Below are 10,493 nucleotides of genomic sequence, written 5' to 3'. Positions count from 1 at the left end.
TGCATTTTATCTCTGGCAATGTCTAAACCAAAGAAAATCACACTTGTCTTCTCAGAAGAGGGAACATATTCAAATACCCAGAATTGCAGTTCCTGGTAAAACCTTTCAGCAGCAGCAAATGGAAACTCAGCAGAATCTTTGAGTCTAAAAAGAGTGAAATGGGCCAAGACTTGAACGGCCATGGTTGAAGTACCCCAGAGGACTGGGGTGGGAAGGGGAGATTCATGGCTATCTAAAGCTTAAGAACCACAAACCAGTTCTTTCTTACAAATCACATATATATATTTACATTGTGGATCTGGGATACACTTATCACAGTAGGAGCTGCTCAAATCAATCTGAATGCTACCCAATCTGGGAACTTCCCCATAACTGTTTAAGCCAGCATTTCAGATTATAGATAAGCTGTTTCCAGCCAGACTGGCTTTGGAAAGTTCACTCTAAAGAATGAAGTCACCTGTTGTCACTGTCCTCCTGCCCAGGATTCCTTTTGGGGCCGGGTACCATCCTGTGGCTCGTTAAGGAGGCTTCCCTCTTTAATTCTCCATGAGGCTTCCAGGGTGGTCTGGGCTATGGGGAGAACTCTTCAACTTGGGAGTAGAAAGGTGCTCCAACTCATAGTGCCCATTTTCAGAGGCCGTGTGTGTGAGTTTCTCCTTCATGCCTTCCTTCTGGCTCTTTTTGTGCTCCATAATCTGCTGGAGCTGGTGCCCAGCATAGTCTGGCTTGGTGGTCAGCGGCCCAGCTGGCACAGCTACACCAAGGACATCTGATACCATGTAGGGACGCAGCCAGCCCACCAAGGGAGTGCTTCCGGGGCTGTAGTGGGTCTGCTTGTGGTAGAAGAGAAGTCCATCTACCTATAAGATGGGGGGAATTTCAGGATCAAAATGACTTCTGGGGCCACATGTTTCTAGGAGAGCCTATACACACAAGGACAGCTCTTGTGGTCCAACTCCTTTTTCTGGGTCACTGAAAGAGGAAAGAGTCCCAGCTTCTCACATATGCAGTTTCTCTAAATAAAGAAATGGCCTAGAAAACTAAATTTGAGAAAATAAAAACATTGGCTGGGCGTGGTGGCTCATGCTTGTAATCCCAGCACTCTGGAGGCTGAGGCAGGCAGATTGCTTGAGCTCAGGAGTTTGAGACCAGCCTAGGCAACATGGTAAGACCTCATTTCTACTAAAAATACAAAAAAATAGCCAGGCATGGTGGCACATGCCTGTAATCCCAGCTACTCAGGTGGCTGAGGCACCTGAACCCAGTAGGCAGAGAATGCAGTGAGCTAAGACCGCACCACTGCACTCCAGCCTGGTGACAGAGTGAGATGCTGTCTCAAAAAAAGAAAAAGAAAAGAAAAGAAAAACATAAATAGCACTTTTCTGTTTACAGAGTGCTTTCCTGCCCACTATTTCCCTATCTTACCCATGACGGTGTCTGAGAGAAGGGGCTGCTCATACTCAGGGAGTTCTGAGGACCTCCTTAAAACACACAGTGAGTAGGAAGCAGGAATTCAACTTGAACTCTGGTTTTCTGTCCCTAGATTCCACGGACTTTCCACCACTTAGGGGTCTGTTTTACGGTGGATGAGCTCTGTGCATGGAATGAAAAGCAGAGGAACTGGACAGGCCCCTCTGAGGCACCAGACTGCTGTGTACAGGGGAAACAGGCTGTCCAGATGCCCTGCTTCCCTGGCTACCACTGGCTGCCTAAACCTCCCCCTAAACTGTTTGTGAGCCATATTCTGGGAAACAGTTTTTCTCAACGGGAAGACCTCCTCCACATTTTATTTTCTATGATTTAGTGACTCATCTCTAAAAAGCATTTATTGTCACTGGGGCATAAGGGTTATAAATAAAGATGGTATTCTTACCACCTTCTTAATTGACTGAAAGAAATGCTGGCAACTCAGCCTTTGCCATTTCCTCATTCGGGAAGCTGTGATCCTTACACAAAATTAAATCCAGTTCAAGCAAATGCTTGCAGTGACTAGGCAGTTTTTTTTTTTTGTTTTTTTTTTTTAATCTTTTTTGAGACGGAGTTTCACTCTTGTTGCCCAGGCTGGAGTGGAGTGCAGTGGTGCAATCTCAGCTCAGTACAACCTCCACCTCCCAGGTTCAAGAGATTCTCCTCCCTCAAACTCCCAAGTAGCTGGGACTACAGGCATGTGCCACCACGCCTGGGTAATTTTTGTATTGTTAGTAGAGATGGGGTTTCACCATGTTGGCGAGGCTGGTCTTGAACTCCTGACCTCAGGTGATCCACCTGCTTCAGCCTCCCAAAGTGCTGGGATTACAGGTGTGAGCCACTGTGCCTGGCTAAGGCAGAATTTTTAAGGGAATGATGGGCAAAGGAAAATGTGCTTGTTGAGCCTAGAGAAGGTAACTGCAGGTTCTGAGGCCGACAAGACTGTCGAGGACTTGGGAGCCTCTGGGGCTGTGAGACTTTTTATTTTTGAGACAGAGTCTTGCGCTGTTGCCCAGGCTGGAGTGCAGTGGCTCAATCTTGGCTCACTGCAACCTCTGCCTCCCAGGTTCAAGCGATTCTCCTGCCTCAGCCTCCCGAGTAGCTGGGACTACAGGCGTGTGCCAATATGCCCAGTTAATTTTTGTATTTTTAGCAGAAATGGGGTTTTGCCATGTTGGCCAGGCTGGTCTTGAACTCCTGACCTCAAGTGATCCACCAGCCTCAGCCTTCCCAAGTGCTGGGATTATAGGCGTGAGCCACCGTGCCCGGCTGCTGTGAGACTTTCAGTGCTAAAACAGGGCGAGTCGTCAGCAAACTGGAATGAGGTAGTCACCTGACTCATGCGCCTGCTCAGCAAGTGCTCCCGTCCCCAGGGGCCATCTTCTTTGGTGATGAAAGGATTAGGGGGTTTGGACATTTGTTGGGGTCATTCAGTCACAGAAGCCCTTTCACTTTATAAGCAGCCACGACAGTCAAACCAGGGACCTGGGTCTCAGCTTGCAGTAGGAAGAGGCACACAAGAAGGATCTAGGCATGGGAGTCTTGCTCCTATCTGGGCCTCAGTGTCTCCATCTGTAAGATGAGGGAGTTGGACGAGCTGTCCACTGGCCCTTCCAGGGCCAGCATTCTGACTTATCCAGCAGGGGTGGAGCTCAGGCTCTGAAGGGCAGCAAGTACATCCTTTCTCCAGAATCAGCTTTCAGTCCCTTTCTGATGCTTTGACACAGCACAATCAAGGAATATTTTAAGACTTTGTGTAACCAAGTCTCTCTGCAGCCTATTATCATGTCAAGGCAATAAAGACAATGGTTTCGTTACCTCAAAAGGGAAATCCATAGACAGCACATCACACAGGCTTTCGGGAGTGCAAGGGAAATTCTTTAGCCCCACAAATTTAAACTGAAATAGAAATTAGAACAAGGAATTAGCACATGTTATAAATGATATTGGCCCAAGCAACTGAAAATCTCTGTCAGGCCGGGCATAGTGGCTCACACCTGTAATCCCAGCACTTTGGGAGGCAGACGCAGGCGGATCACCTGAGGTCAAGAGCTCAAGACCAGCCTGGCCAACATGGTGAAACCCCAACTCTACTAAAAATACAAAAATTAGCCAGGCATAGTGGCATGTGCCTGTAGTCCCAGCTACTTGGGAGGCTGAGGCAGGAAAATAGCTTGAACCCGGGAGGGGGAGGTTGTGGTGAGCTGTGATCGTGCCACTGCACTCCGGACTGGGCGACAGAGCAAGACTCCATCTCAAAAAAAGCAAAAAGAAAAGAAAATCTCTGTCAAAGAAGAAAAATCTGTAGTCCCAGCTACTTGGGAGGCTGCTGAGGTAAGAGGATCGCTTGAGCCTGAGGTCAAGGCTGCAGTAAGCTGAGATCGCGCCACTGCACTCCAGCCTGAGTGACAGAGCCAGACCCTGTCTCAAAAACAAAACCAAACCAAATTAAACCAAGCCAAAACAAAAAAACAAAGAAGAAGAGTTTTCAGTCTCATCCTTCTCTACCAATTTCCCTGTACTTACTCTCTTAACTACTAGGTCGTGGTTCCCAATCTTCCCCTTTGGTTTTAGAGATGAGATCTCACTCTGTCACCCACGCTGGAGAGCATTGGCACAATCACAGCTCACCGCATCCTCAAATTCCTGGGCTCAAGGATTCTCCCACCTCAGTTTCCCAGTATGTTGCGATTATAGGCATGAGCCACTGTACCCAGCCCTAACCTTCTTTAATCCACAAGAATCATCTGGGGAGTTTTTAAAAATTACTGATACTCGGGAGGCTGAGGCAGGAAAATGACGTGAACCTGGGAGGCGGAGCTTGCAGTGAGCCGAGATGGTGCCACTGTACTCCAACCTGAGCGACAGAGACTCCGTGTCTTAAAAAAAAAAAAAAAAAAATTACTGATGCTGGCCAGGTGTGGTGGCTCACACCTCTAATCCCAGCACTTTGGGAAGCCAAGGAGGGCAGACCACGAGGTCAGGAGTTCGAGACCAGCCTGACCAATATGGTGAAACCCCATCTCTACCAAAAATATAAAAATTAGCCAGGCATGGTGGCGCATACAAGTAGTCCCAGCTACTTGGGAGGCTGAGGCAAAAGAATCACTTGAACCTGGGAGGTGGAGGTTGCAGTGAGCTGAGACTGCACCACTGCACTCCAACCTGAGCAACAGAGCAAGACTCTGTCTCAAAAAAAAAAAAAAAATTACTGATGCCCAGGCCCTACCCTGCGATTCTGACTGAACTGGTCTGGGGTGGGATCCAGGTTTTTGTTTTTTTGTTTTTTTTGAGACAGGGTTGCACTCTTTTACCCAGGCTGGAGTGCAGTGGCACAATCACAGCTCACTACAGCTTCAACCTCTTGGGCTCAAGTGATCCTCCCATCTCAACCTCTCAAATAGCTGGGACTCTATAGGTGCATGCCACCATGCCTAATCTGTTTTTGTATTTTTTTGTAGAGATGGGGTTCTGCTGTGTTGCCCAGGCTGGTCTCAAACTCCTGGGCTCAAGCAATCCACCTACCTCAGCCTCCCAAAGTGCTGGGATTATAGGCACATGTCACCATGCCTGGCTAATTTTTTTTGTTTGTATTTCTTTTGTAGAGACGGGGTTTTACCATGTTGCCCAGGCTGGTCTGGAACTACCGAGCTCAGGCACTCCACCTGCCTTGGCCACCCAAAGTGCTGGAATTACAGATGTGAGCCACTGTGCCTGGCCCAGGTATTTTTTTAAAAGCTCTCCAGTGGGCCAGGCATGGTGGATCACGCCTATAATCCCAGCACTTTGGGAGGCCGAGGCAGGCGGATCACGAGGTCAGAATGAGACCATCCTGGCTAACACAGTGAAACCCCGTCCCTACTGAAAATACAAAAAATTAGCTGGGCGTGTTGGCGGGTGCCTGTAGTCCCAGTTACTCAGGAGGCTGAGGCAGGAGAATGGTGTGAACCCGGGAGGCAGAGCTTGCAGTGAGCTGAGATTGCGCCACTGCGCTCCAGCCTGGGCAATGGCGCGAGACTCCGTCTCAAAAAAATAAAAGCTCTCCAGTTGATTTTAACATACAGTCAGGACTGAGAACCACTGTATTATACTAGGTTGAGAGGTTGTGTGTTAATTCTCTTGGCCCCATGACAGCTACCACTAATAAAGGGCCAGTGAAATCCTTTTCACACCTGCAAGGGTTTTTAGACTGAAGCAGCATAACAAAGTGATTAGAACGACAAACTCTAAAGTCAGATTCCTTGGGTTTGAATCCCAGTCTGCCAATCATGTAACCTCCATATACTTCCATCTTGTAAAATGGGACAATAACAGCACATATCTACTTCATAGCGTCGCTGTGTGGATTCAATGAGATAATATACATAGAGCACTTAAACCAGTGCCTTAGAGAAAGCAGCCTTCCCCTTCCTCAATGCATGTTCCTCCAGGACCTAGATGATAATAACATCACTGAAAGTACTGATCATATTTATTCTCCTATAACTGGTTGTCTAATTCCCTTTAACATTTTTTTTTTTTTTCCTGAGATGGAGTCTCGCTCTGTTGCCCAGGCTGGAGTACAGTGGCACAATCTTGGCTCACTGCAACCTCCGCCTCCTGGGTTCAAGTGGTTCTCCTGCCTCAGCCTCCCAAGTAGCTGGGATTATAGGCATGCACCACTACACCCGGCTAATTGTTTTTGTATTTAGTAGAGACAGGGTTTTGTCATGTTGGTCAGACTGGTCTCGAATTCCTGACCTCAAATGACCCACCTGCCTCGGCCTCCCAAAGTGCTGGGATTACAGGCGTGAGCCACCACATCTAGCCCTTGTCTTTAACATTTTTTGTAAGCAATCCAAGCAAATACCAATCTGCAGGGCTAATAAAATGCCCTGAAAGTAGTTGTCACATATTTAAATCACTGAGTAGATAGCAAGATGCCTGGGCTATCACACTGGACTGTAAGACTTTGAGGAAGGCAGTCCCCTCTCTGAGCCTATGTTCTCATCTATAAAATGAAGGCGCTGAATAGAGGAAGGCAATCTCTGCTCAGACACAAGAGCAGTGGTTCTTGAAGTGTGGGTGCCAAACCAGCTGTAGTAGTACCACCAGAGAACTTGTTAGAAATGCATATTCTCAGATCCCACCCTAGACCTACTGAATCAGAAACCCTGGGAGTGAGGACTAGGAATCTATGTTTTACCAGGCCTCCAGGTGCTGCTGATGCATGCTCAAGTTTGAGAACCAATGAACTAGAATTCTATTTTTTTTTTTTTTGAGATGGAGTTTCGCTCTGTCACTCAGGCTGGAGTGCAATGGTATGATCTCAGCTCACTGCAACCTCCACCTCCCAGGTTCAAGCGATTCTCCTGCCTCAGCTTCCTGAGTAGCTGGGATTACAGGAGCATGCTACCACGCCCAGCTAATTTTTGTATTTTTAATAGAGACAGGGTTTTGCCATGTTGGCCAGGCAGATCTTGAACTCCTGACCGCAAGTGATCTGCCCACCTCAGCCTCCCGAAGTGCTGGGATTACAATCGTGAGCCACTGCACCTGGCCTATTTTTATTTTTTTTTTGAGACGGAGTCTTGACCGCCCAGGTTGGAGTGCAGTGATGCGATCTCAACTCACTGCAACTTCTACCTCCCAGGTTCACGTGATTCTCCTGCCTCAGCCTCCCGAGTAACTGGTATAACAGGCATGCGCCACCATGCCCGGCTAATTTTTTACATTTTTAGTAGCGATGGGGTTTCACCATGTTGGCCAGGCTGGTCTCAAACTCCTCACCTCAAGTGATCCACCTACCTTGGCCTCCTCATCCGCCTGCCTCAGCCTCCCAAAGTGCTAGGATTACCGGCATAAGCCACTGCACCCAGCCATCAATCATTATTTATTGAGTGCCTACCATGAGTATTATGTTAGGAGGACTTGTATATAATAATTTGGTTCTTGTAACAACCCTGTAAATCAGATGTTATTATCCTATTTTACAGATGGAAAAATCTAAGGGTAAGTGAGATTATTAACTTAACCTAGTAATAATTATTTTTAGTCTTTTTTTAGTTATTATTACTTCAATAGGTTTTTGGGGAAGAGGTAGTGTTTGGTTACATGAATAAGCTCTTTAGTGGTGATTTCTGATATTTGGTGCACTCACCACCCAAGCAGTATACACTGTGCCCAATTATCTCTCACCTCCCTTCCCCTTCTCCAGAGTTCCCAAAGTTGATTGTATCATTCTTAAGGCTTTACATCCTCATAGCTTAGCTCCCAATTATGAGTGAGAACATAGGATGTTAAATTAGTAATAAAAGCCAAAAATGGAATTCAGATCTACATGATTGATACTCTTCCCTTTATACCATGCTGCCTCAAAAAAGATCATTTTATACATAATGATTGTATTTAGATAACAGACCAATCCACACTACTCCCCATAAGGAACTCTGTGATCCTAACACCAGGTCTTACAGGATTGAGCTTGGTTTTCTCTCCCAGTCCTTCTTCTTCTGGTAACTTTGAATGCATCCAGTAGAATCGGAAATCAGTCTGCCACAGAGAAGGGAAACAGAAAGATTAAATACTTTCCGTTTCAAACTCTAATATAAACAAAAACACCCTATTCTATTTTTTTTTTTTTTTTTTTTGAGATGGAGTCTTGCTCTGTAGCCCAGGCTGGAGTACAATGGCACAGTCTCGGCTCACTGCAACCTCCGCCTCCTGAGTTCAATCGATTCTCCTGCCTCCCGAGTAGCTGGGACTACAGGCGCCCAACACCACACCAGGCTAATTTTTGTATTTTTGGTAGAGACGGGGTTTCACCATGTTGGCCAGGATGGTCTCGATTTCCTGACCTTGTGATCTCCCCACCTCGAGCCTCCCAAAGTGCTGGGATTACAGGCATGAGCCACTGTACCTGCCAGGCCTCTTCATTCTTTTAAATTATTTTGCTTTTGGAAATTTAAAAAGGCACATATAGTCCTTTGTTTAAATTATAAAAATATATTTGGTTTTAGTTACCAAATTTGTAGGTTGTGAATACATGTAATAAAATATCCTTCAGCAGAATTAAAGCAAAATATGTTCTAGATTGAATTTATGTTCTGAGTTGTAGGCTAGGTTCTGCATTTGGGCAAGATACTTAAGACCCGTGCTTCTTAACATCTCAGCTTCTGTATCTATATGTCAAGGACAGGCCAGGTGCAGTGGTTCATGCCCAGCACTTCGGTAGGCCAAGGCGGGTGGATCACTTGAGGTCAGGAGTTCAAGACAGCCTGGCCAACATGGTGAAACGCTGTCTCTACTAAAAATAGAAAAATTAGCTGGGTGTGGTGGCAAGCGCCTGCAATCCCAGCTACTCAGGAGGCTGAGGCAGGAGAATTGCTTGAACCCAGGAAGCAGAAGTTGCAGTAAGCCAGATCGCACCACTGCACTCCAACCTGGGTGACAGAGTGAGACTCCGCCTCAAAGAAAAAAAAAGGATAATAATAGTACTTACCTTACAATAAGGAGGTGTTGTAAGGGATTTAATGAGCTAATGCACAAAGCGCTTAGCAATGCACATCTTGATTGTTATTGTTTGAATGAGATGCACTTTAGAATTCTGACTACCAACACCTAGCGTGTTTCGGAAACCTAGTGTGCAGGAATGGCTTAGAAAGAAGCAGACTATGGCAACAGGCTGCATGAAGATCACTGGAGGCCTGTTCACACATCGGCCTTGGGCCCATGGCTTCTGGTTCAGCAGGTCTGAGAATGTGCATTTCTACAACGTTCTGATATGCCTGGTCTGGAGACTACACATTGAGAACCACTATAATAAACTAATTGACAGGGAGCAAAAGGAAGTACAAAAACCCCCAAACCCACTATTATACAACTGGGACAATGATGGGGAGAGTGTTGTTAACAGGGATGGAGGCCTGTGGGGTTCACTCAGCCTCACCTGATGACTGCTGCTGTTACCTATTAAGAATCAGCAATAGTAAAATGTTGGGGGTATGGTGAAACTAAAGGGGAGAATATTGGGGCCTCTCTTCACTTAAAAAGTCTCCTCCTAGAGCTAACCTTTGAGATTTGAGGTTCTGGGTCATACCAAGGAGGCCCTGCCATTTTCAGGGTCAGGATGTGGTTGGTGAAGGAGTGGAGGTTGCAGGAGTCTAGTAGATGGTGACTTACATTCAATTCCACCTTCTCTTCCTGGGGCTGCCTGCACAAAGTGGCACCCCCACCCCCTTGCCCCACAATCTTCACTGCCAGAAATCCTCCCATACTCTGGAGAGAGATAAGGGGGTGGGTGCAGCTGCTACCAAGTCCCAGCCTACACCCCTGCCGTTTCTCTCTTTCCTCCTCTCAAGAACTGCATGTTTCTCTTAGTTCCTCCTATTTCTCTTTTAAAACTAAGCTAATTTAAACACACTCAAAGATGCAGGGAGCATTAGATAATGTTCTTGATATACCACATCCTGTACACACCAAGAAGTTGGTCACGTACCAAACCCACATGCTGAGCTGTTTTCCCGGGAGGAGAGGAGAAGACAGGAAGAGCCATGAGGGGAGGATCCATCCCTACCTGGCAATCATAAAAAGGGTGTCCCCGCCAGCACATCACATCCAGAACGTAGTAGGTCTGGTTTACCTCACTGTAAATGCAATCTAGAATGGTGTAGTCTGGGGACACAAAGCAGAAAGTTAGCACAGAGTTCTTCTTCCAACCAGGTTCCTTCCACCACAACCTAGGGAGCCCCATCCTAGAGGCTCCAGTCCAACAATCCTCAGTGCTTGCAGCAGTCACTGGCACTAAGGACTAAGGATTCACTGGGGAGAGAACCCTGCCTGGCTACCAGCTACAGCTTCATGGTGACTTGGGGTAAGACAGCACAAGACGGATCAAGGCAAACCTTAAGCAAAGTGAGAATTCTGAAGTTTTAGATAAACTGGCACATTTACTCACCTCAGAGAGGTTTAAAAGCAAGTCATCTTCCATTTTAGTTTACAACTGCTTTTTGAGTTTCTATCATAGGCACTGTGTTATGTGGGGAATA

The 10,493-nt window shown here is 46.6% G+C and overlaps 1 protein-coding gene across 3 annotated transcripts in view; it reads right to left on the bottom strand.

Annotated features, from left to right (window-relative positions):
* Positions 1 to 257: 257 nt before the first annotated feature.
* LOC105490985 (snurportin 1) overlaps positions 258 to 10,493 on the bottom strand; it is a 29,572-nt gene continuing 19,336 nt past the window's right edge. For all 3 annotated transcript variants that reach the window (XM_071100957.1, XM_071100956.1, XM_071100955.1), the window contains 4 exons: positions 10,022 to 10,119; positions 7,921 to 7,998; positions 3,286 to 3,366; positions 258 to 860 (listed from right to left, as the gene is read on the bottom strand). In XM_071100957.1, coding sequence (XP_070957058.1) covers positions 537 to 860; positions 3,286 to 3,366; positions 7,921 to 7,998; positions 10,022 to 10,119 — 581 coding nt within the window. In that variant the 3' untranslated portion in view covers positions 258 to 536. The remainder of the gene's footprint in view (positions 861 to 3,285; positions 3,367 to 7,920; positions 7,999 to 10,021; positions 10,120 to 10,493) is intronic.

This window comes from Macaca nemestrina, chromosome 7 (assembly GCF_043159975.1).
Source record: "Macaca nemestrina isolate mMacNem1 chromosome 7, mMacNem.hap1, whole genome shotgun sequence".
Lineage (NCBI taxonomy): Eukaryota > Metazoa > Chordata > Mammalia > Primates > Cercopithecidae > Macaca > Macaca nemestrina.
Note: the sequence above shows the minus strand (reverse complement) of the source record. Positions and strands in the feature narration are given on the sequence as shown.